Consider the following 26,490-nt stretch of genomic DNA (forward strand, 5'->3'; position numbering starts at 1 on the left):
GTGCTCTGATGAATCTTGGATTAATTTATTTACAGCAGTAGTCTCATAAGATTTAGGCATACCTGGATTTGATCCTTAGAGGGGATTTTGGCTCATTATTGCATATTTGAATTTCCTGTGTACTGTACTTTTGCTCCAGAATAAAAACATTGATTATGGATCTCTTTATGCCTTGTTGAAAACATTCTGGGCATTGTATCACGAGGCCAGCTTTTCCCAAAGAGAGTTACAAGTCCACGTAGAACCTCCAACTGTTGGATTTTGTATTTGTATTTTGGAACTTGCTGAAAGACATACAAGGTCATATGCAACAAGGAAGTTCCCTGTTGATTGTACATTGGAGAAGGGCTACGAGTATGGAAAATCTTACCCTAAGAAAACATGCACCAAGTACAGCCACATAGGATGGTAGGATACGAATAATTAGAACAGAGGAGGGGCCCTCTTTCTTCTCTGTCCAAGTTTGTTCCCCTCCGGGAACTTACTCTAGTGAACAGATGTTGATGAATGCTAAACTACACTGCAGGTGTTGTGCGATTCCAGAGAATAAGAGTTAAAACTGGCTAATGCGTAGTGTGGTTCTGGTTCCACTCCATGTGTTGCCAAGCGAACCTCTTGGGGAGGACAACCAGTCTGATAAAAAATCAAAATTGCGTTTGCCATAAGCATCCATTTTTGTTTTGCAACTTTTGCAAAAGCAAGTGCTGGGAAGGCAGGCTAGAACAAAGAAAAGGAAGTCATAGTTAAAGAGTCACACTATATGAAACCAGTGTTGTTGCTGCTGCCCGTGCGTTTAAGAATGGTTCACTTCTGTTACATTAAAACAATATTGTGGTCAGTTTTGAAGCCGAGGCTTTCAGAAGGGAGCTGTCCATGTATTTTATGGGGAATATGAGATTTTGCATATCTGGTCTAAAAAAAATACTTCAAATTGTTTCTGTGTGTCATATTTGTATGTGCGGGTGTGTCTTTTTGAATCGGTGTTGACTCCTGCTGATTCTTTGGACAAGATTCTGCAGCTTTCTTGGCAAAGTTTCAGATACGGTTTACCATTGCCTTCTTCCACTTGAGAGACCGCCTACTGCCAATTACCTCCACTCGACCAATTAGATCGCATAGATTAGGCCTCCTCCGAGTTCCATCTGCCGGTCAATGTCGACTGGCAACCAGGCGGAGGAGAGCCTTCTCGGTGGCAGCTCCGACCCTATTGAACGATCTCCCCGTGGAGATTCGTACCCTCACCACCCTCCAGACCTTCCGCATAGCCCTTAAAACCTGGCTGTCCCGTCAGGCCTGGGGTTAAAGACTGCAACCCACCCGAATTGTATGAATGTTGTGCTTTTAATGATGTACCGTCTTATGTGTTAATTTGTTTGTCCTCCCTTCCTTCCGAATTGTGAGCCGCCCTGAGTCCCCCCAGGGAAAAGGGCGGCATATAAATAAATAAACTACTCATACTCATACTCATACTCCAAGAGGTGAAAGAAAGTGACTGGCCTAAGGTCATCCAGCCGACTTCATATCTCATAGGACCAGAACTTCTGGTCTCCTGGTTTCTAGCCAGGTGCCTTAACCACTACATCAAACGGACTCTCTGATATTTTATCACTTCTCTTATTAAGGGCATAATGGGGAATTGGTTGTAGATTGTTTGGAATTTGCCGAGGATAAATGATAGATCTAAAAGTTACAAATAAAAAGATAACTATGGTAACCTGTTGTTTGTGTCAATGGGGCTTTTCTTTCTTTTTCTCTGCTTAGAAATCGAGGAAGCCGAGGTGGCGCAGTGGTTAAACGCAGCACTGCAGGCTACTTCAGCTGACTGCAGTTCTGCAGTTCGGCTGTTCAAATCTCACCGGCTCAGGGTTGACTCAGCCTTCCATCCTTCCGAGGTGGGTAAAATGAGGACCCGGATTGTTGTTGGGGGCAAATATGCTGACTCTGTAAACCGCTTAGAGAGGGCTGAAAGCCCTATGAAGCGGTATATAAGTCTAACTGCTATTGCTATTGCTAAATCATGGCTGGCAAATAGGGATATAACTTTTGGATTCTGCCCGAGTGATCTCCTTCCGATATAAGGGCAATGGGCACAGCTGGGGATAAATAGGTGCAGGGGAAAAGGCAAGGAGTGTCATTTCCTGGAACAGATAAGGCAGACAAGGCTTGCAATGAGCTGTGGGATAAACATCAGCTGCTGATCTACTTCTGTTGCATCCCTGCGACTTTGACTTCTTCTTGTCCTTAGCTTATGTCCAAGACTGACTTCAAATGTCATTAGCTCTCCTAGCATTAAAATGATGTCTTCTCTTTTATGCTGACAGAAAACCAGGCCAGTTCCAAAGATGTTGTCTACCCTTTACTCAACAGTAAACCTTGCGTGATTTGCAAACTATTCCGTTAGCAGGGTAGACAGGTGATTGTAAGGTGGATTCCCCCCTCCCAAACTGACTTCTGTGAGGATTTGAAGAGGTTCTACAGTTGGGGTAGGGGGAGAGATCTACACAGGATTTGCCCCACCACCACTTTAATATATCAGAAAAAGTTGTTCTCCCTTCATGTGTGAGAAAAAAACTCTTCCCAAGTGTTATAGCCCAGCAACAGCCTGTGCTGCGTTCTAATTGGTCGGGCGAAGCACAGCCTGTGATTGGAGGTTCTAATGACAGTTGGTGACCTGAGGGTATAAATACCGGACAGTTGTAACGGATTTCTGAATCGCTTGTCATCTTGTCATCTTGTCATCTGGTACTAATAAACATCATTGCTATCTGATCCATGGACAGGTGATTGTAAGGTGGATTCCCCCCCCCCCAAACTGACTTCTGTGAGGATTTGAAGAGGTTCTACAGTTGGGGTAGGGGGAGAGATCTACACAGGATTTGCCCCACCACCATTTTAATATATCAGAAAAAGTTGTTCTCCCTTCAGGTGTGAGAAAAAAAACTCTTCCCAAGGACTAAGGGAGAAAAAAAATTCTGTGGAGGATTAAACATTCTAACATATCTTATAGAATGTTTTCCTTTTCTAGCTCCTTATGGAGAGTTTTCTTTTAAGGACTAAAGGGAGTGGTGGTGGAAATCTCTCCACAAGGGAGCATGGAGGGGGTGGAAATAAGATATAATATACTGTGGCAAGATTTTTTTTTTAACCCATTAGTACTAATGTACAGTGGAAATCGTGGGGCGTGTCATCTGACATTCAACAGCCTCACCACTTTAGATTAGGGGTTCCAGGAATTTTGTCTTTCATGAACAAGTTCCACAGCTGCAAAAAGTATGAAAACCTCTGCTCCAAGGAATAAAGTAGACGCACAATCTATATATTTCAAAATGGCACTGTGTGTGTATGTGTGTGTGTGTTCCCGCATAACTCTAGAACTCCTTGAGCAATTTCAACCAAACTTGGTGCACAGATGACTTACTCTCTGGAGAAAAATAATGTAGGGGTATGACAGCCCTAACACCCCTCGGGGTGTGGGTGTTCTGTTAAGATTCAGCCTGCTGTGCCTTTAAGTGGCTTCTTCTGTACTGCCCTAAAATGGTTTCTACTGTACAGAGCAGTGGAGTTGCCGTGGTAATGGCTTCATAGGACTCCACAAGGGGGCTCTCTCTGGTAAGGGGGAAAATCCAACATTAGAAATTACGTTTGGTCCAGACAGTTTCCAGACATTAAATAAATACCTGGACAATGCTGGGTTATTGGCTAGTTCATAATAAAGGGGAAATCTGCGAAGGAAAGGCTGGTCTGAACCTTTCCATCTGCTGCCCAGGCTGGGAGTATAAGAGAGAGCTATCTATATGAGATTCCCTTGGTATGTCCCTACCCAATGTAAACATATCCTATTTTGAGGGAGGCAACGTCAGTTTCCCGATCTTGGGGAAAGCCAATCTCTATGTTGGATTGCCTTATTTCTCTTGTTGAGGTCACACTCTGGGATCTTCTATAAGAAAATCCAATTGCTCCTAGGTTGATCTTTCAATGGGCCTAAAACTGGTGGAGCTAAACATTCAAACACATTATAATGTTCTTAAACTGCAGGTTTTAGAGCTCTTTGTAATGGCTTGTTTGTGTGTTGAAGATCCAGCTTTGGGCTGACACTGCTGAGTTCTGCGTTCTGAGACGCTTGTGTAAAACAACAGAGTCTCACGAGGTTGTGGAAGGGGAGAGAGTGTGTGGGAAATGACAATATTTAGTTTAGTTTAGTTTAGTTTAGTTTATTGGTTTTGTATGCCGCCCACTCCTGAAGGACTTGGGGTGGCTTACAATAAAAAGGGAAGGGGGATAAATAAGACAAACAACAATTTAAAATACAACAACATTCACAATTAAAGTGGGGCTGGATACTTCAACAGCCCCAGGCCAGCACTTAGTAGCTTTACGGAAGCTTTACGGAAGCTTTACGGAAGCTTTACGGAAGGCCGGGAGGGTAGTAAAGGTCCGGATCTCAACGGGGAGGTCGTTCCAGAGGGCTGGAGCTACAACAGAGTTCGGGAATAGGGATAACAGTTATGTTACAACAGTCTTACAACACTGGTTCTTAGAACACATTCCTTATGTGATACTATGTCCTACCCTCCCAAAAAAAAACTAAAAATGATTCATTTGAACTGCATTATGAATCTTAGCATTGAATGATTCCTACAGCCAAAACAGAGTTTCTAGTCTGCCTCCCTCACCATGGTAAAATGTTTTGAGGGAATAAATTTTGGACAACGGCTCTTAGATTTATGGGGAGTGTAGCAACGGGTTTATAACTGCATGAATCATCTGGACTACTCAGTTCACCATATGCCTTAATAAAACTTTCATTTTAATAAAACAAAGTTCAGGCAAATATTCCCAGAGTCTGCCTTGACATTCCTTATACATTACTCTGACTCAGGAAATTATTCCTATATATTTAACAGCCGCTATAGTGGATTTGGGATCAGGATTAGAAAATACTGACTACTGTGACATTGAGCAGAACTCCTTTGGGTGCGGGGATTAACTCTTGAGTGGGCCAAATGAGATAAGACCCCAAGATGCACAATGTTTATGTGTCCTGTATTCTCGGCTGGTTCTTATCCTCTTCATGCACTTAATGTGCATCGCTCTGCAAGCAGATGAATGCTTCCATACCTTTAGGAAACTGGTGTCTGCTTTTTTTATTCATTCATCTTCATTCTGCATTAACACTCTCTAATGTGCTGGACTTCTTCAGCGATTGAGACAGAGATCTAGTCCAACGTAGAGAACCTGGGACTTTTTGCAGATAAATTTGGGCTCTTGCAACTCCTGAAGGAGATATTTTGTGAAGAACCTCAAGGAAATAAGGGAGAACACGTGGTGATGTCCAATTTTACGTATATTATTAGAATAACAGATTTGGAAATGACCTTCTAGACCGAGGTCTTCTAGTCCAACCCCCTGTTCAGGCAGGAAACCCTATAGCATTTCAGAGAAATGGTTGTCCAATCTCTTCTTAAAAACCTCCAGCGTTGACACATCTACAACTTCTGGAGGCAAATTGTTCCACTGATTAATTGTTCTAGCTGTCAGGAAATTTCTCCTTAGTTTTAGCTTGCTTCTCTGCTTGATTACATCCATTGTTTCTTGTCCTGCCGTCATGAGTTTTGGATTATAAGTTGACTCCCTCTTCTTTATGGCAGTCTTTGAGATATTGAAATACTGCTATCATGTCACTCCTAGTTTTTCTTTTCATTAAACTAGAAATATCAATTAATACACACATATCTACTCTCAAATACAAAGTTTTATTGAGTATCAAATAAACTCATCCAACTTTCAGTGGAAGGACCAGAGAACAGTCAGTATCAGCATTTGTAAAACAGAACGTGGAAGCAACATGGTTTCATTTCCACACCTTTTGTGGATATGATTTTAAAATGGCAGGTGGTAATAACAGCCTCATCCTAGAAATCTCACTTTACTGGAGCCTCACCAGACAGAGTCCGTATGGTGTAGTGGTTAAAGTGCTGCTTCACTAAGACAGGAAAGACCATTCTCAACCATGGAAGCTTAACATGGGAGAAGGGAGTGCTAAGTACATCAGTTTGAGGTCTTATAGGGAAAAAAATGGGATGTGAATCTAATAAACGAGCAATCGGACAAAGAGATTATGTCTATTCCTTCACTCAATTTATTCTAACAGAAGCAGAAATTCAAAAGAGTAAAGTATTTAAGTCCTAAATCCTTAAGTACAATCTTACATTTGTCCAAAGTCACTAGGTAGCTTTTGATAGCTGGATGAGTCTGCCTAATCTATTTCTGGTTCTCATGACCTTATTTTTTTTTTTAAATCCATTATTCCCATAGTACATTAAATTAAATTTGTATCTAAATGCATATATTAATACATATTTGAAAATATCATTCTTATAAAATGCACATTTCTAAATATTGCTTTTGTTCTAGTTCTTCGTGATTTAAGGAATATTGTTTTTCTACTACTGTCACTAATTTTTCTACTACTATCACTGCGCCGAGGTGGTGCAGTGGTTAAATGCAGCACTGAAGGCTACTTCAGCTGACTGAAGTTCTGCAGTTCGGCTGTTCAAATCTCACCGGCTCAGGGTTGACTCAGCATTCCATCCTTCCAAGATGGGTGAAATGAGGACCCGGATTGTTGTTGGGGGCAATATGCTGACTCTGTAAACCGCTTAGAGAGGGCTGAAAGCCCTATGAAGCGGTATATAAGTCTAACTGCTATTGCTATTGCTAATTGCTTCTTCAAGTTTTTTTTTAAGATCATGCTTGTGTTGTTAGCCATGGGATCTCATCAGCCTCTATCTCTCAAGACATTTTTTTTAAAATTGCCTTCAATTTTCCAATTACCGAGGTCTTCTCCGAAGATTCTTGCTGTTATATTATTGAGTTTTATGATTAGTTATTCCATTAAGCAGTCCATCTTTCCTCTGTTTAATATTATTTGTTCTTCTGCTTGCTTCCTGATCATGATACATATTTTTTAATAGGTAGATAAGGTCACTCGGTGCATTCATTTTAATTTTTTTTATTACCCACAACTATACACAGTCAAAAACTTAATATAAAATAATATGATAACTAAGCCTTCCCTCTTTCCAAGGTTGGTAAAATGAGGTCCCAGATTGTTGGGGGCAATATGCTGACTGTGTAAAACCGCTTAGAGAGGGCATTTGAGCACTGTGAAGCGGTATATACGTCTAAGTGCTATTGCTATAATCAATAAAATTAAAATAAATATTTTGGGGGGAATTTTTTTCATTTTCCAACATGATGTCAATTTTTCTGAATTCAGCTTGCCCATCCAGTAGTGTTGCTTCCCTGCCTTGGTGAAGCACAAAATCCTGAGCATTATCTTCTTAGCGTGTGAGATAAGTGGAGTTGTTTGTAGTTTGAGCATTCCTTAACATTGCCGTTGTTTTATATTGGAAAATAAAATTATCTCTCTCAATTTGCTTGGCCACTGCTGCGTTTTCCACAGCTGCTTTGAGTCAGCAAGTGGCACTTTCACTGCATAAACTAAGCTGCTTGGCTGGTATTTCATAATTTCCTGCAGCTTTGTTGTGAGTATTATAGTATATTCTAGGGTCTGTTTAACAAAATGCCTGGCTGTAATTCAATGATTAAATCTTTATACTGTACATGTCATTGATTTCGGAGAGGTTTTGTACGGTTCTCCCATATATTCACACCCTCTCTTTTTGCATCTCTTCTTTCTCCAGTAGAATTTTGACTTCTCTATCTTTTAGCATAGCCCCCTTTACATAAAACAGTCCCTCTTTGATTTCTTTAACCATCTTAAGCAAATCTCTTGCCTTTCCCATTTGATTCTGATCTTCAGTTTCTTTGCATTAAATGTTTAGATATAATGCCTCACATTTTGCCCTTCGCTACAGCTTAGTGTTTATTCGGGTAAATTCCTGTCACTGTTGCCTTTTCTTTGTCCAACTACTTTTAATATATTGGCACAGGGCTGGGTCCCAGCAGGCACTGCTGCCGGTTCACTTGTGTGCGTGCCACGCGTGCACTCGCACTTGATGCACACTGCACACACACGCACAGTACAATTAAAATTGCTTTGTGCATATGCAGAACTGAAAAACAAGATGGCGGCTCCTATGGCGCCACCCAGAAAACCAGTTCGGGGGCATGGCAGGCCTGGGTCGTTGGCGGTTTCCAGCAACCCAGACCGCCAAGCCCAAACCAGTCCGAACTGGTAGGAACCCACTACTGTATTGGCAGACTGTCATTAATCTTCCTTTGCATTTTGGGATATTTTTGTTTGCTTCCTCTGTAATACAGTCACTAATGTTAATTCAGTGTTCTTCAGGCACTCTGTTTATTAGTGAAATCCATTAAATCTAGTCTTTAATTTCACCACATGTTGTTGTTAGTTATGAAGTCATGTCCAACCCATTGTGACCTCATGAACAATGTTCCTCCAGGCCTTCGTGTCCTCTGAAGTCCATTTAAGCCTACTGCTTCAGTGATTCCATCCATCTACCTCATTCTGTGTCATCCCCTTCTTCTTTTGTCCTTAATCGTTCCCAGTTTTAGGCTCTTCTCCAGTGAGTCCTTCCTTCTCATAAAGTGGCCAAAGTATTTGAGTTTCATCTTCAGGATCTGGTCTTCTAAAGAGCAGTCAGGGTTGATCTCCTCTGGGACTGATCAGTTTGATCATCTTGCAGTCTATGGGACTCGCATGGGACCTCACCACATAATCTTATTAAATACTGCTAAGTTCCAGCTTGATTAATTTATTTTGTTTCATTGTTTGATTTAAGTTGCAAGCTAGAAATTATGATTTGAGCCTAAGTCAGCCTAAGTCTTGCTTTGCCAATGGATCAATTGCTTGAGTAGAATATACTGAATTTGATTTTGGTGTCTCCCATCCCCATGAATAGAGGTATCCTTTAGTTCTTTGGGAAAAGGTATTCCCTATAAACAATGAAATTGGGGGTGGGTGGGTTACAGAGTATCTCCCACTTCCTTTTGTGCACCAAATATTCCCATTATTTCAGATTCTACTTTACATCCAACTTTAGTATGAAGTCTTTGATTTTTGATATTGTGTCAGCAAGATATCATAACTCAAAATAGAACTCTTAAGTTCTTCCTCTGTATTTTAATTGGAACATAGGTTTGGAGTTCCCTAATATTGATTAGGCATTCTGGGTTGGAACTGAGGTCAGTCTGCCTCCTGGAGTCATGGGTATTCCGGTTCCACCACAAAACTGCAGTAGACTAAAGCGCGCTTGATGAAAGCGCGTACCTGACGTCATCACAGCGCAACGAAAACATCACGCTGTGAGCGGTAAAGTTAAAATTAATGCGAAAACCTTACCCTAACCCCCCCAAACCTAACCCTAAACCTAACCTTAAACCTAACCCTTAACCTAACCCTAACCCTAATCCTAAACCTAACCCTTAACCTAACGCTAAACCTAACGCTAACCCTAAACCTAACCCTAACGCTTAACGTAACCCTAACCCTAACCCTAACGCTTAACGTAACCCTAAACCTAACCCTAACCCTTAACCTAACGCTAACCCTAAACCTAACCCTTACCTTTACGTGAATCGGCTTGCTTTAAAAGCGCTTTGTAAAGCACCCTTTTTTCTCTGTGGTCGTATTTGTCGCGCTGCTGATGACGTCAGGTATGCACTTTAATCGGGCGCGCTTTAGTGGACCGCAGTTTTGTCGTGCCACGGGGTATTCCCATCACTAGAGATTGTCAAGAAAAAAAGTTTGACATCCATTGATCTGGTATTGTATGACATGTATCCATTCATTGCCTTTGCCATCTTTTCTTTGAAGGTCACTCCATTTCTAGGATTTTCTTGTCCATATTAGATCTGTGAAGTAACTCAATCCAGTCTAGTCCAGTTCACTGAATTTCCAGGATGTCAGTCTTGACGTTTCTGTTCTGATAACATCATTTGCCTCAATTCAAAGTTCTAATAGTCCACATTCCGACGGTATTCATATCTTCACAAGACTGAACATCTGAACACAACTGGGTGGGGGTTTTTTTCAGCTTTAATTCAGCAACATCATAGGCAACAATCTATTCACATGCTGTTTGCCTTTTCCTAGTAGCTTGGGAGAGTTTTATTTCTCTCTTTATAAAGCTGAGAACTAAACAACTAAGTAAAATGTTGCATGTTACTGCTTTCCAGAAATGGTGCAGGAATTCAAATCTGTTCAAATCTCACCGGCTCAGGGTTGACTCAGCCTTCCATCCTTCCGAGGTGGGTAAAATGAGGACCCAGATTGTTGTTGGGGGCAATATGCTGACTCTGTAAACCGCTTAGAGAGGGCTGAAAGCCCTATGAAGCGGTATATAAGTCTAACTGCTATTGCTATTGCTATAACTCTCATTTCTAATTTGAAGCCAAAAGGAAAAAAACATCATAAGGAGCAAATAAAAATCTAGTGGTAGATCCCAATCATAGGCTTCAGGACAATCCTGGATTAGATGAGGTTCTCTAGAACAAATACAGGCATAAAAAATTATCCAGATATTTTTAACTATCATTAGCCACAATTTTAACAAAGCTGATGTCAAATCATGGGCATTGCAGCTCAAAACCTCTGGAAGGTACAAGATAACTCACTATTGCAACAACAAAAAACATGTAGTGTAGTTTCTTTGTCACCTGTTTCTTGATCTTTTCTTTTCTATCCAGACTGGCCTCTAAAAAAGATTGTAACCCTGAGAGAAATATGGGTTTAGCTAAATATGCTTAGTAATGTAGTTCGGATATCATAAGCTGTGGCATCTTTCATTATTTGTTCCCTATTAGAAAGAAGCTTAACATTTACCAAAACCTATGGAATAAGTGTGTCATTGTGAATGAGAGCCGTTTGCCTGGGCCTTGCATCACATTGCTTAATCTGGCCTACGGCCTAGGTAAAGACGCACGGATTATAAAGAAAACACTTCTCTCAGAATGCAGTGTGAAAAGTTGTAAAACATAATATTTGTCCACAGATCGTGTATTTGTTAAGGAATGTTCAACAAGCTTGGTAACATTTTAACTGCTTTTCTGCCCTGTCTTACTTTCTCTTTCTTTATGCAAACTGCGATCCACGTACAAAAAAACATATTTTCCTGAGTACTGTAATAGGAAGAGAATAAAGGCTATCAAGAAGCCTCAGTGATGCTTGTGAATGCTACGTAGTCGTGGTTAAGGCACCGAGGTAGAAACTAGGAGACTGGAAGTTCTAGTCCAGCCTTATGCATGCCTGCAGCTAGGTGACTTTAGACCAGTCATTTTTTTCCCCTCTTTAACTCACCTCACAAGGTTGTTGTTGTGGGGAAAATAGGAGAAGAAGGATTGTGTTGCTTATAAAATAATAAAGGTGGGATTGACTCAGCCTTCCATCCTTCCAAGGTGGGTAAAATGAGGACCCAGATCAGTGGTGGGTTTCAAAAATTGTTCGAACCTACTCTGTGGGTGTGGCCTCCTTTGTAGGAGTGGCTTGCCGCCCATGTGACCGGATGGGAGTGGCTTGCAGCCCATGTGACCAGATATGAAGATGCCGATGACACTTGTCAGAACCACCTTAAATTACCTCACACACAGCACTGGCATGCATAAGAATATGATGTAAACTTGTTTTTTAAAAGGCACCTTTGGTTTGCGTTAAAACAACTTCAACACACGCAATGTTCTGATTGCACCACAAACGCAGTTGTCATCCTTACCTTTCACAGAAGCACTGAGTTTTATAAATATGAGCATGATAGTGTAGAATAATCATATCCAAGACCAGTGGTGAGTTTCAAAAAACTTTGGAACCTCTTCTGTAGGTGTGGCCTGCTTTCCGGGTCCACTGGTGGAACCTCTTCTAACTGGTTTGGTAGATTTGACGAACCGGTTCTACCGAATAGGTGCGAACTGGTAGGAACCCACCTCTGACCCAGATTGTTGGAGGCAACTTTCTGACTCTGTAAACCACTTAGAGAGGGCTTGAAGCACTGTGAAATGGGATATAAGCCTAAGTGCTTATAAGTGCTATTGCTACTCTGAAAAAAATCTTAAGCAAAAGATACAGAAGTCAACAATTTTGCTCAGGTGGACACAATGAAAGGTCTAGAAATAGGAACTGATCAATTATTAGGATTTAATTTTGTCCGTCCAACTCCTACTGATGACATCATCCAGCTAGACTCCTGGGCACAAAGTTTGCTGTTTAACTTCCATTTCTAGTTCTGGAATGTAACCTAAACAATTTTTCCTCTGTCATTTGGAGGGAACAAATCCTGAAGGTCTGCTGAAACAATCAAGTCTTAATTGCTTTCCATAGGGCTAACAAAGTTGGGGCCCACCTGATATTTGGGGAATGCGGTTTCAGAGTAATGGGGCAGCAACCGAACATGTGTGCGACCTATAAGAATAGGTTAAATTGAAAATGGTTGTGGTGAAGCGTCTAGATAGTCTGTTCTTTCACTTTTAACTTTCTTAGTTCAAAGTTCCTTTGCTGTTTCTACAAATTTGCTGACCTTTGGTTTAATTCCAAATCCTGAAAATCTAAGTGGTGTCCTTCTCTTATCTTCTCATTCTGATTCACTTCATAGATCTAAACAGTAGAGACCAGAGGTGGGTTCCTACCAGTTCGCACCTATTCGGTAGAACCAGTTCGTCAAATCTACCGAACCGGTTAGAAGAGGTTCCACCAGTGGACCCGGAAAGCAGGCCACACCTACAGAAGAGGTTCCAAAAATTTTTTTGAAACCCACCACTGGTCCTTGGATATGATTATTCTACACTACCATGCTCATATTTATAAAACTCAGTGCCTCTGTGAAAGGTAAGGATGACTACTGCGTTTGTGGTGCAATCAGAACATTGTGTGTGTTGAAGTTGTTTTAACGCAAACCAAAGATGCCTTTTAAAAAACAAGTTTACATCCTATTCTTATGCATGCCAGTGCTGTGTGTGAGGTAATTTAAGGTGGTTCTGACAAGTGTCGTCGGCATCTTCATATCCGGTCACATGGGCGGCAAGCCACTCCCATCCGGTCACATGGGCGGCAAGCCACTCCCACAAAAGAGGCCACACCCACAGAGTAGGTTCGAACAATTTTTGAAACCCACCACTGGTAGAGACTAACCTTCAGAGAGATTCTTGCTTTTGCATTCTTCTATGGTTTAGGTGGCACACATCCATGTTTACGGAGGTCAAAGCTGGTCACCGTTCTTGCAGTTATTTCTAGAACCATTTCAGGAGAGCAAGGCTGTGCAGCTTGTGTTTTTCTGGTATATGGTTTCTTTCCTTTACCCCTGGCTTTTCAAAGGGAAAAACTGAGGCTCGCCTTCTTCTGACTCCTGTTACTTATTTAACAGGCTATGATCTCCTTTTATAATTTCCCCCTAGCCTCCCCTTACCACAAAATTTGACAAGTGCATCTTTTACTCCCCTCTTCTGGTAGTGCATACTATGACCTCAGTTCCTGCTTCTTATTTTCCCACCTGACTTGGCACTTGTTTCTGATTCATAAATAAGCAACATTATTTTTGGACAGACTGGTCCTTGGTTGGCACAGGCTGGAAAACATTTTGTTCTTTTGCGAATAACCTATCAGCGTTTTTTTTTTTTTTTTCAAAATGGACCTGCAAGCAAAAATGCATGTCCTTCATATTTATTACTGAGGCTTGGGTGCTGCTATTATCCAGAATGGTTTCCATTGTTGCTTCCCTAATGCAAATGCCAGCAGCGGTCAAAGAACCATGGAGTGAGGAAAGGATAGAATGGAAAGTCAGAGAGACTTAAGGAAAATTGTGTGTGTGTGAGAGAGAGAAAAAAAAGGAGTGCATGAGCCTGAAGTGGTGTGTATACAGGTGAGCAGATGTATGTGCATAATTGCCTGTGACCAGACAATCTGCATGGCTTCTAGCTCTGTAAATTAAAATGTACCTTATAGATCTACACATAAATCAGTAACACTGCTGGTTTTCTGACCAGTTCCTGGATCGGAGCCAGTGCTAGAAGCAATCCTTGTGAGATGGAGCTTTTGATTGACATCCAAGGTTACTGGATTGGGCTCATAAAAGCTTAACGGCCCATAACACTCTGCAGCAACGATTGCTGGAGAAGATGTTCTGTCTAAATTCCCAAACTTTCTCCCAAGGAAGCTTCTGTTTAAACCTGTAGAATCCACTACACAATCCTCATCCCAGCAGACGCAATGATGTGTGGGAAAGAACCTACAACCTACTTTCCCCCATGCTACCCCTTCTCAGTACCCCTCTGATTGATGACGGCCTTTTGGGGTGAACCAGACAACAATCACAACCAGATGAGCTAATTCTACTTTATTGTAAAGCTACATCTGAAAGTACAATCCTTCCCCCCCATACCTCCCCCCCACATCATCTCCTTTGCAATCCTGGGAAACTAGGGAGGGTCTTTTCTAAATGCCTTACCCTTTCCACTCTCCAGCTGCAGGCCATGCTGTCTCTTATTTGACGGCTGTCTTGGCACTGTCTCTTTGCCCAGTCTCCCAAGGTCTTTCCCCCATATCATTACACCAGAGGCCCTTTGCCATCGCCAACATATGGCACACAGGCCTGTGTGAGACTTTCCTCTGGGTTTTCCTCCCACTAAAAAAATCCTTTGAAGGCCTCCGTTGGCAAAACAGACTCATCACCTGGCACAACAAAAAATGGAAACTTGAAGTCAGGATCCCTACCACTGGCCAAGCGTCAGACCACAGAGTTTTTGGCAGAGATGCACCAAGTGGGTGAAGAAATTTCGCTGTCTTTGTTGCACCAGTGCAAGATCGTCATATTTATGGATGGAAACTTTGCTTGTTATGTTGATACATTTGCTAGTGATGTAAGTTTTGAATGAATCTCTAGCTATTTTAAATCGTAGGATTACAATATCTTTAATGCTTTAATACACATGGCTACATCTTGCCCATTTATTAAGTAGTGGGTTTAATTGATATTTAGGTATGTTATCCACTTCCAACGGAAGTCAGGTGCAAAAAAAGTCAGTTTGAGCAATCCAGGAGATATATAATAACTAAAAACACCGTTTCCCGGAGATGATTGCTCACTTCATCTGACTGTGTAGCTTGAGGAGAAAAATGTATGGTGCTGTGGGAAGAAAGGAGGATATCAACCTAGCCAGCCAGATGGATTAAATCAATCCCAGCAATCACTTGGTTGGCAGATACGACAGCCAGACAGCAATCAAGTAGAATGGAGCAAGGAATGGGTAGAAAGAAAAGTGTGTCATTGTGGCATTATAGCAACAGCACTTAGACTTATATACTGCTTCATAGTGCTTTTACAGCCCTCTCTAAGTGGTTTACAGGGTCAGCTTATTGCCCCCCAACAATCTGGGTCCTCTTTTTACCCACCTCGGAAGGATGGAAGGCTGAGTCAGCCTTGAGCCTGGTGAGTTTTGAAATGCCGAACTGCAGCTAGCAGTCAGCTGAATTAGCCCGCAGTACTTTAACCACTGTGCCACATCAACTATTATTATGACACCAGCCCTCCTCTTTTGTACAAAAATTGTGACGTTATGCCATTGAAGGCTGCAGTGCTTGTCCCATGATACCACTTTTGGCTTTCTGATGAAAGCCCAATACCTTGTGAATATTACTCTATATCTGGAAGATAAATGCCCTCATAGATATTTCCATGTCTTGCTCTATCAGAAGATGTTCTGATGGGTGGAAGAGCAGAGCAGCTTAATTGTATGCCCACTGATGAAATTGATGGCATTTTGGGTTGCAAGAAAAAAAATTAGTTAATAGAGTTCAACAAAATTCTATAGAGGTCCACCAAAAAATCTGATGAAGATAGATTATCCACTATAACGTGGCAAATTTCAGGTTAGTTCATTCCTTCCATCTGTTCCATTAAACTTCTTGAAGCCTAATTATAATCCTGGAATATAATAAAAGAGCACATTGTTATCAATTAATAAATAACAGTCATATTTCTGATGCCTTGTCTTGCCTTCCCTCCCCACCACCACTGCCAAAAAACCATGTGTTACTTACACATCTTGATTCTCTGTCACCACATCATCCATCCTTCCAAATATCCGGACTCGGGATTATGGAAAATAAATGATCTTCTTCAGAAACAGAAATGAATGTCCAGTACATCAGAATGTCATAACATTGTTCTATTACGAATTATAATGCTTTTGTGAGCCTTGGGTCTATTTCCCTTTTGTAGATGGATTACAATAAATGTGTTGTAATTCATTCTTTCATAGACGGCTTGTGATTTCATCCTTTTGAACATTTCTGTTAACATTTCGTTTGATTTTTCCACTCCTCTTACTTCAGTTTCAGATGATTTCATGATTGTTGACATACATTTCAAGATTATTTGGGCATATGTCAGAACTGACCATAAGAGCAATGTTGTTTTCTCTTTGAGCAGTAACTTGCCAGTTTTCCTGTTTTCCTGTGAATGTGGTGCCAACTTTGTAGAAGTATCTCCAAAAATTAGAAAGGTGTCATTCATCAAAATGTCTGCAATTGTAGTGCTTGCTTCCATGGGAATCTGACATACATTTTTTTAAACTTATGCACTACAATCTTCTCTTAAACTAATGTTCTCAAGATGTTGATACAGAGTTGTACATTTCAACAAATCCTGGAAGGAGCCAAGTTGGAGAAATTTGGTCTACTGAACGGCTGCTATCCTACATGACTCCTTCTAAACTTTGTTTAAGGGTTAACTTAGATCTTCTTCTGAACTCATAAAACTGAGTATAACCAAAAATAAAATTGTAATTTCAAACCCCTTTTCAACTGTGGAAAGAGCGATCAATAGGAAAATAAGCAAAATTGTCCATGTGTTGAACCACATTACTGTTGCGTAAGCGATCATGGGATTTCCTAAGTTAAGACATGAACATGCATTTCCAAAAGTTTCCACTGGCACTGAAGTCATCAACCGGTTAGTTTTTCAAAGCAAAAATGACTTCCTGCCCACACAAGATGGTTGTCTTCCAGACTGTGTAGGTGATGAGCAAGTCTACTTCCTAGACACCACAGGTGGTTTTAGGTCAGTTCCTGTCTAACCGCTTTTACTGCTTAGTCAGTTATGTTCACTGCATTATTCAGAAGAATTCAGACTTCCCTTTGGCAATACCCAAGCATGACAACCGTTTACCAAAGGAAAAATCTACACAATTGTTGCTAATAGAAGAAAATATCTAATAGCTCAGGGTTGAACTGTAGAACGCAGGTGCTCTCTGAGCCTGGTTGTTTGCTTCTAGGCATTTCATTATATTGTCAGTGCACCAGTGGTGGGTTTCACATTTTGCTACCATGTGCCGTGTGTGCACCTCTTCCGTGCATGTGCCCGGCCTTCCACGCATGTACTTTGCTCACATGTGTGCCTTCTGCCTATGTGCCCCAGCTCAAAAATGTGCCTAAATAGGACAGCATACAGCCAGGGTGGGTGGGTGGGCTCACTTGCAATTTCCGCTACCGGTTGGGGTAAACCATTCTGAACCGAATGAATACCACCTCTGCAGTGCACCAAGCTCTGAGGGTGATAAGGAGTGTAAGAACAGAAGAGTTGTTATGAACAGAATAACAGTAATCACAGGAGGGAATCCCCTTGAAAGAATTCAGATGCCAGTCTGTCAGCTGGTAGTCAGCACCACAATCATCTTCTCATCCCGTGAAGGTTCTGAGCCAGATCTTTTCAAATAACTTGTCTTTTAAGAATATACACTGTTATCCCAAAGGTCTAAAATTGCTTCCTGTCTCCTAAACCCTCCAGGAAAAAAAAAGGTTTGAAATATGATTGCCAATTGTAGATACTATCTTATTTGTTTAAAACATTTTATCCTCATCTTAGCCAAACTGGTTCCTTGAGTGCCTCGTTCATCTCTAAAAATTTCCTGTTGGCAAGATGAATTCTACAAGCTATGGCATAGAGGGGAAATTCAGATTACAAATGAGAGCAAAATTGTAATACAGCTGTGTGTTTTATTTTATGGGGGATATTCTTTTTTGTTAAGAGAGGGTGTTTAAGGGCACATATTGTTTTGTAAAAAAAAAATTAAAAAGAGGGCTAAGCAGTCTGCAGGTTTAGGCATCATTCTTTACCATTTCTTATTATAAAATGGCAATATTGCATAATGGAAAGTTTGCCACCTAAGTGTTTGGGGGAAGACTCCCAAAGTAGCTTGCTTCTCTCTCCTCCTGTATATTGCCCATTTCTTTTTTCCTCCTGCATTTTGCAACCTATTTCCTGCAATATTGGCATTGGAGATTACATGTCGGCATTCTGAGCCAATTCAGAGCTTCATATCCCGAAAAGGCAGACAGCAGTGGATATTCTGATTTCTGACATTCAAGACTTCTGCATAAAACATAGTAACCAAGTTCATGATTATTGATTGAGCAGAGGAAAGCAGAAGGCTTGTAATTGTAAGTTTATTTATAGGCCGCCCTTTTCCCTGAGGGGACTCAGGGCGGCTTACAAGGCTGTTCGGGACTTCCTCATAAAGCTATGATGAAGGGAACAAATAGGTTCAAAACAAGAACAGCAACAGCAATGACTTCTTAAGAGCCGAGGTGGCGCAGTGGTTAGGGTGCAGTACTGCAGGCCACTTCAGCTGACTGTTATCTGCAGTTCAGCGGTTCTAATCTCACCGGCTCAAGGTTGACTCAGCCTTCCATCCTTCCAAGGTGGGTGAAATAAGGACCCAGACTGTGGGGGCAAGTTGCTGACTCTGTAAACTGCTTAGAGAGGGCTGAAAGCCCTATGAAGCGGTATATAAGTCTAACTACTATTGCTATTGCTATTTTAAAAAATGACCTTATTTTTGAAATAGTCAGAAGTGGAGATTGGTATAAATGCCTGTTGAGTTCAGTTAATTGCGTGTTCAAAAAATTGATATCAGATGTTTTGGCTGGTGGTTTCTAAGTTTCTATTAAAAAGGGGGGGGGAACCAATAGATCTGTAGGAAGTTACCACCCACCCCTCTCCTAGAAAAGTGAAATATTCTAGGAAATATTAAAAAGGCAGAATGTTATATTTTCCCTAAAGGAGAAACATGTTTCTAAAGACATAAACTCAGAACCTCAGCTCCCTGCCCCCCACCCCCAGCAGATATTTTGGTGCCAACCAGTGGTGGGATTCAAATAATGTAACAACCGGTTCTCTGCCCTAATGACTAGCTACGTGGGCATGTGACTTGTTGGGTGTGGCCAACTCAACGACACTCACGTCAATGGGTGCTTTGCCTTAGCTGTTGCAATGTAATCACGGTTAACCGGAGAGGCAGCTTCTGTCAGTAGGGCAATAAAGATTAGGCTAGAAACAACACCAAAATCTTTCCTTCCTGCCTTCCTTACAAGATTAGCCCTGTAAAGTGGAAAAAAACAAAAGGAGATTTCTTCCAACAATCGGTTCTCCAAACTGCTAAGAAAGTTAACAACCGGTTCTCCCAGATAGGTACGAACTGGCTGAATCCCATCACTGGTTCCAACCTATCTAAAAGGCAAAGGCTAAGCTATCTTATCTACAAAACAAAAGACCTTCAGCTCCAGGGAGATAGGATTAGCCCTCACTCAAGATCCAAACCAGGACAAAGCCATTAATAGGAATTGCCCAAAGCCCCTTCATTACATCATCACCCATCAAGATTCAACCAAGTTTGGGATTCAAGACACTACAAAGTTATCCCTGCATGGCTCCATGGGAGTCTGACAACCAATCAGAGCACATTTCTTACACAGGAACAGGAAGCTCCAATGAGACGGTATAAATCTATCTCCCTCTCTCACCCATGTGCTTTTTCTTTTGCCCAGGACCTCAAACTATGTGGTCCTGTCCACCATTGAACCATCTTTCCAAGCAGTCTCCATGTTTCCAGTGTCTTTCTCCCCACTTGGAACAGAACCCAGTGTCACGTTCCGGTGTTCACGTTGCATACAAACAGAGATTCAGTTTGTTTGGTGAAAAACTTTTATCTCTATCTAAGAAACTACGTGATAACCAGCACTAAATGACAATGATACAAAGGTAATCAAATCCAAGTCAGTTCTAACCAAGTTAACACCATCACCCATGTATATATACCATTACTCCACCCAGCTCCACCCACAACTCCATCCTGATGACACCCACCCATCATCACCAATCATCATGACCCACACCCTCAGCCACACCCCCACTCAGAGTCATCATAGCCTCTTTCCTGGTTAGCCACATCCGAGCAAAAGATTTACATCAGAGTAGGCAGTTGCACCCGTGTAGAAGAGCCACATGCAGCTACAGGCTTAATCGACATCAGAGAGGCAACATCAACATGGCAGTGTTAGTAGCGTGTAAGCATGGCCGAGCGGGCATGGTGATGGACAGGTTCCCCCTGGATGGCAGCCTGAGGGCTGACACCCAGATGAGCATTTCTTCCAACATCTAACAAATATAAGATTTGATTTTTGCCTATAATTATAATATAATGCCTTATTTCTTAATTCAAAATACAACAGTTTGTAACCTTTTTTGTGGGAAAAAAAGACAAATTTTATGTTAAATAAAATAAAAGCAACAAAACTACTGCTGTTATTAAGCAGGCATAGAAATCTGTGATATGTCCACTTTGAAATGACTGCATATTAGGAAGAAACGCTGAGAATATGTTGTGCCCATCCTCATAAAATGAAATTCAGAATCTCTAGATTGTAGTGGGTAAAAATATTTATTAATAAACAAACAAGCACTACACCAAACTGACTCACTGAAAATACACAAACATCTTAGTAATTGTGGACACTTATTCCTTACACCTCCTTCCTCCTTATACCTGCAACTCTTCTCCTTCTCCTCCCCCCCTCCCCCCTCCTGTCCCAAGCAAAAATCCATGAGGGTTTCACACTTTTGCAATGTATTTTCTAAGATTATCTATAATAGGGGTTTCCTCACCAATAGTGGAACTTGTTACTTTTAAAAAAAAAAAAAAACCAGAACTCCTACAGAAAACTGACTACATTTCAATTTTTTTTATTTTTTTGTTTCCTTTGTTTTGCTCTTGGTCTCTTGTAGAACTTCTTCAAGCCCAGCATTTCATTGTCACTTGGTTTACAGCATGCCAAATGCTCATTTATCTATCCAGTGGTGGGATTCAAATAATTTAACGGTTCTACCCTAATGACCATCTGGGTAGGTGGGGCTCGGTGGTCGTGTGACTGGGTGGGCATGGCCAACTCAAGGTCACTCAGGTCGATGGGTGCTTCGCCTTAGCTGTTACAATGTAATAAAGGTTAACCGGAGAGGCAGTTTCTATAAGCAGGGCAATAAAGATTAGGCTAGAAACAACACTAGAATGTTTCCTTCCTGCCTTCCTTACAGGATTAGCCCTGTAAAGTGGGAAAAAACAAGAGATTTCTTCCAACAATCGGTTCTCTGAACTACTTAGAAAGTTACCAACCGGTTCCCCCGAATAGGTACAAACTGGCTGAATCCCACCACTGTATCTATCTTACTAAGCTTTAAAATAGCTAGGTTTAGCAGGGAACAAAGTGAATAACTGGCTAAGTGTGTTAGAGATGTTTGACTCCTATTAGATCCAATGCTCCATTGCCATTGTTTGATTAACTGATTGATTGTGTGCCATCAAGTCAGTGTTCTCAACAACCACAGGTCCCCGTTTTTGCCCCTCCAGCAAAAGAGCTACATTCACAGAGGAAGAAGCTGCAGAAATATTTTCAGAGGCAAGAAGTAGAAAACAATCCCAGATTTTGTCTCCTTTCTCAGAAAGACATTTCAGCGCATATAGTGGTCCCTGGAACTGGTATGGAATTGTATTATAAAAATATAAAACATTATTATGTTGTATTATAAAAATAACAGAATTATTTGTGTACATCCAAATATCTCAATCATTTAGTTTTCTTACAACGAACATTTATTAAGCTACAAGTAATGCATGCTGGAAAACTAGCTGGAGTTTTCTTCTGCTGGAAATAAACAATGTTATAAGATTTAGAGGGTGGGTTTAAAATTATATTGTGCATTAAAAGAGTCCTTGGATTAGTCATATTTTTACTTGATCTCACCAAGTTTATCTTTGACTTTGTTACACAGCATTAAAAGCGGAGGAGCGAGCAAATGTTTGACATCTGCTCCATGTTACTTAAGGATGATTTCTCTAATTAGGTCAAATTGACTTGCTGTCAATGATTAAATGTAATAGATAATAATAACATGGCTTAATCATTGGCCACCATTATTGTTAGTTCATTGATTGCAATAATTTCAAAAATTACCCAGCAGAATAAAATATGTTTAGCACCTGGTTTGTCCTTCTTGGAGGAACATCTGTGATAAATATGTAATAGATGTGGAATTTTATGTCTCTTGATCTGGAAGGAAGTAAATAATCTTCAGTTTTAAGTGTGTGAATGGGCATGGATTTATTATTGGACAAGGAAGAGGATCAAATAAAAATCAGTGTAAAATTTATGGTTGGGACTTATAGAACTGTCAAGCAGAATGAATCATGTTTGCCATATTGAGGAGTTTTGACAGTGTCTCCGAGCTTCAGTTTTGTAGAAATTTATGGCTCTTTTGCTGATAAGAGCTGTTGCACGTGGACAGATTAATAGTAGCCTCTCAGATGCTGGGGATGTGGGTTCAGCCTTGGGAAGGTAACCCATCACTAACCAAAGAAGTTTATTGCTCTTGTGGCTTTCCTTAATGGGTCCACATAAAGAGTTCTTCGCTAATCCAAGCTTCAGTGTGGAAGTTCACATGGAAATGGGATAGATAGTCATTTCATTCTTTAACCAAAGCAAGTTTTATCAGGGTTCAATTGAATAAACTCTCTTCTTTGCATTTGTGTGACCAGGTTAGAGGCATCCAGTTCAATTCACTTACGGCATGCCCGCATTTCCACTTATTTGAGTGTTTCTTAAGCAATTTTGTATTGACATGCTTATTTCTTAAATAACTTTAAAGGTTATGAAATAATCACAAGAAAATAGACAAAAATAAAGTTGTTTAAGTACAAGTTAGGGGTTGACCATTTCCACATTGGCAAATTTATAGCAGCCCTCCCTGAGGCAGAGTATCAATAATCAAGACAGGCTTTCCATTGCCATAGAGATGCCTGGGTGACACAATAAAACACAGAATACAGAATAGTCGGATTGGAAGGCACCGTGGAGGTCTTGTAGTTCAACCCCTATTTAAGCAGGAGACCTCATACCATTCTGGACAAAATGGCTGTCCAGTCTCTTCTTGAAAACCTCCAGTGTTGGAGTACCCACAATTTCTGGAGGTAAGCCGTTTCCCTGATTAAATGTTCCGACTGTAAGGAAATTTCTTGTAAGTTCCATAAAGTACAAGCATGGAACTAGCAAGTAATAGCATTTGTGTAGCTATATTTGTAGAACAAGAAATGATGACCAGATGCCAGTGGGTGAATCAGATGGTATACTGATTTTATGCTACTGATAGAGGAGAATATTTGAAGCTCAGGGTTAAAATGAGGGGTCCTTCGTGGTTTTCTTGCAGACGTTTCATTACCCACATTATGTGACTTCATCAGTGCTAATTGTTATGTAAGCTCCCCGTTGGGAGAACGAGTACATTCAGAGAAGCGTTGTGAGAGTGTTGTTGGAGAACACACAAGCCAGCATACAGAGATACTTCAGTTTAAGTAGGCTTTTACTTTCGTGGAAATAGAGGTATCAGAGTGTATCAAACAGTCCAAGTCATACACGGATAAGACAGTCAGTCATCAATGTCTTTCAGTTAAGGGATAATCCAAATAACATAGTCCAGTATCATATAATCAGTTCAGTACTCAAAGTTTGTTAGCAGTTGCAAAACTTACAATAGCTCAAGGCACTTTCTAACAGCCAGCTTCCAAAACACTCAGATCAGATCAGCCCAGCATCTAACAAACAGAGAGCTAACAGTCATTCTGGCTCCCTCTTATGGCCGATTGAGGAAACAGCAATCAATCACACTTTACAGCATGATTTAAAGAAACAGCTACAGCATTGTTACATGATTTATATATTGCCAACCCAATTGTTAGATTATATTCCTAACATATCTGCAAGAAAAAACAGACAAGTTCAGAAAGCACCAAGGATCCCCCCCCCCGATTTTATGCTACTTATTTTGAACTCGGTGACAACAAAAATACTTATTACTGTTTCAAATTGTTTTTGTAAACAGTCAAGCTGGGGTTATATTTACCAACATCTTTTTTTATTTAACCAAGAGGGCTCAAGATTGACTCGGGTAAAATGAATTCCCAGATTGTTGGGGGCAATAGGCTGACTCTGAAAAACTGCTCAGAGAGGGCTGTACAACACTGTGGAATAGTATATACAGAAAATCTAAGTGATGTTACTATCTTTTTGCATATTATGTACATTGCTTCAGTGGTGTAGCTGCATCCTTTCATAGCAACTGTCCTGCCTTTCCTGAGTGTTCCTGAACTGTCAGCTGACCAGACTTACCTTTCTAGTTCCATATGCATTGTTAGAGCAATCCATTTCCTGGTTGATTTTGGCTGCTGCAATTAATTTAATTTGCCTCCTTTTGATATTTTGAAGTGTCTGTCAAAAGTGAGATTACTTGTAATAAATGCTCAAGTCAAAGGTTTTTATAAGCATATGGAAATACCAGGGAAAATATACAGTCAGGGTTTCTGTCTTTCTTTCTTTTTTTAAAGAGACAGTTCAGACATCTAATGATTTCCAGCTTCCAGCTAGCCTCCTGAATCCCAGTCAAGCAGTCTTGAGCAATGTCAAAACACCAAGAAACCCAAGTATAATTTGCCCCCATCCCACAGAAGGATGTCTAAGTTAAGGGTAGATAATAGTTAGATGATTTGCCCTTTTAAATTTCCTCTTAAGTACATTTGTGTTGCCGTTAGTTACAATTCAGTCATTTTTTTTTAAAAAAAAACCTGTGGTTCTTACAAATCCAGAGACAACTGGTTAAGCATCTGCATATTATTTATCCATATAGGTTCTCTTTTGACTTGCCAAATTTAGCAAACATTCATTTTAGTTGTGTATTTTTGTGGCTACAAGAGCCCAAAGTCCCTTTCTTTAAAATAAATAAATAAATAAATAAATAAATAAATAAATAAATAAATAAATAAATAAATAAATAAATAAATAAATAAATAAATAAATAAATAAATAAATAAATAAATAAATAAATAAATAAATAAATAAATAATCCACACAAATGTCATTAAGGCCAAAATCAAAAAATCCTCTGATGATGCCAAATGCAGACTTTGCAGAGAAGCTGATGAAACTGTTGAACACATACTCAGCTGCTGTAAAAAAACCTGCGCAGACTGATTATAAATTGCGGCACAATTCAGTAGTACAAATGATCCACTGGAATTTGTGCAAAAATTATAATATTAAAACAACAACAAACTGGTGGGAACATAAGCCTGAAAAAGTCACCGAAAATCAGATGGTCAAGATCTTGTGGGATTTTTGTATACAAACGGACAAAATACTGGCGCATAATACACCAGACATCACAGTGGTTGAGAAAAACAAGGTTACAATCATAGACATCGCAATACCAGGTGATAGCAGGGTAGACGAGAAGGAATATGAAAAAACACGAAATACCAGGACTTAAAAATCGAAATTCAACGATTATGGCACAAACCAGCAGTGGTAATTCCAGTGGTAATCAGCACACTGGGTGCTATTCCAAAAGCACTGGAATTACATTTAAAACAGATAAAAATTGACAAAATCATAATCAGTGAAATGCAAAAAGCTGCACTGCTTGGATCCGCAGGCATATTACGAAAATACGTTACGACGTCCTAGGCCCCTGGGGGGGGGACTAGTAACCAATGCCAAATCCAGTGAAACAACTGGCCGCTGTGATGCAATTGTATAATAATAATAATAATCCGCACAAATCCCATTAAGGCCAAAATCAAAAAATCATCTGATGATGCCAAATGCAGACTTTGCAAAGAAGTTGATGAAACTGTTGATCACAGTTTCATCAACAGAACCAACTAGTAACCAATGTAACCGACACAGAACCGACTAGTAATCAATGCCAAATCCGGCGAAACAACAGGCCACTGTGATACAATTCTGTTGTTGTGATAACAACAACAACAACAACAACAACAACAACAACAACAACACAGTCTTGGAAAAATGAGTAAATTTTTGGTTCGGCTCAACCTTTGTTGATCACTTATTTTCTTCAGATTTCTGACATCTGGAATGTACATTGTATTATAATAATACTACCATGTTATCAAATGTCCATTATTTAACTCTTGGTCATACAGTCCAGTAAAATTATGCTTATTCTTTTATTATTTACTTGGAGCATTGTATAAAATTTTTAGGAAACATAATAGTCTAATTCCAAACTTCTGATTGTTCATTCTTATAAAGTGTTGAAACTTTTAGATGTTTGCTGCCCGCTGACTATTTTCCAAGGATATTTTTTTTAAAAAAAACCTATAAAATGTATGTGTCTG

The 26,490-nt window shown here is 40.3% G+C and overlaps 1 protein-coding gene across 1 annotated transcript in view; it reads left to right on the plus strand.

The window, feature by feature from the left end:
- Positions 1-25,616, plus strand: part of LOC148045665 (uncharacterized) — a 78,528-nt gene extending 52,912 nt beyond the window's left edge. The window contains exon 3 of the mRNA XM_087717049.1: positions 25,309-25,616. Coding sequence (XP_087573175.1) covers positions 25,309-25,616 — 308 coding nt within the window. The remainder of the gene's footprint in view (positions 1-25,308) is intronic.
- Positions 25,617-26,490: the final 874 nt, after the last annotated feature.

This window comes from Thamnophis sirtalis, unplaced genomic scaffold (genome assembly GCF_051295495.1).
Source record: "Thamnophis sirtalis isolate CommonGarterSnake01/CBP01778 unplaced genomic scaffold, rThaSir2_p1.2 scaffold_5, whole genome shotgun sequence".
Taxonomy (NCBI): domain Eukaryota; kingdom Metazoa; phylum Chordata; class Lepidosauria; order Squamata; family Natricidae; genus Thamnophis; species Thamnophis sirtalis.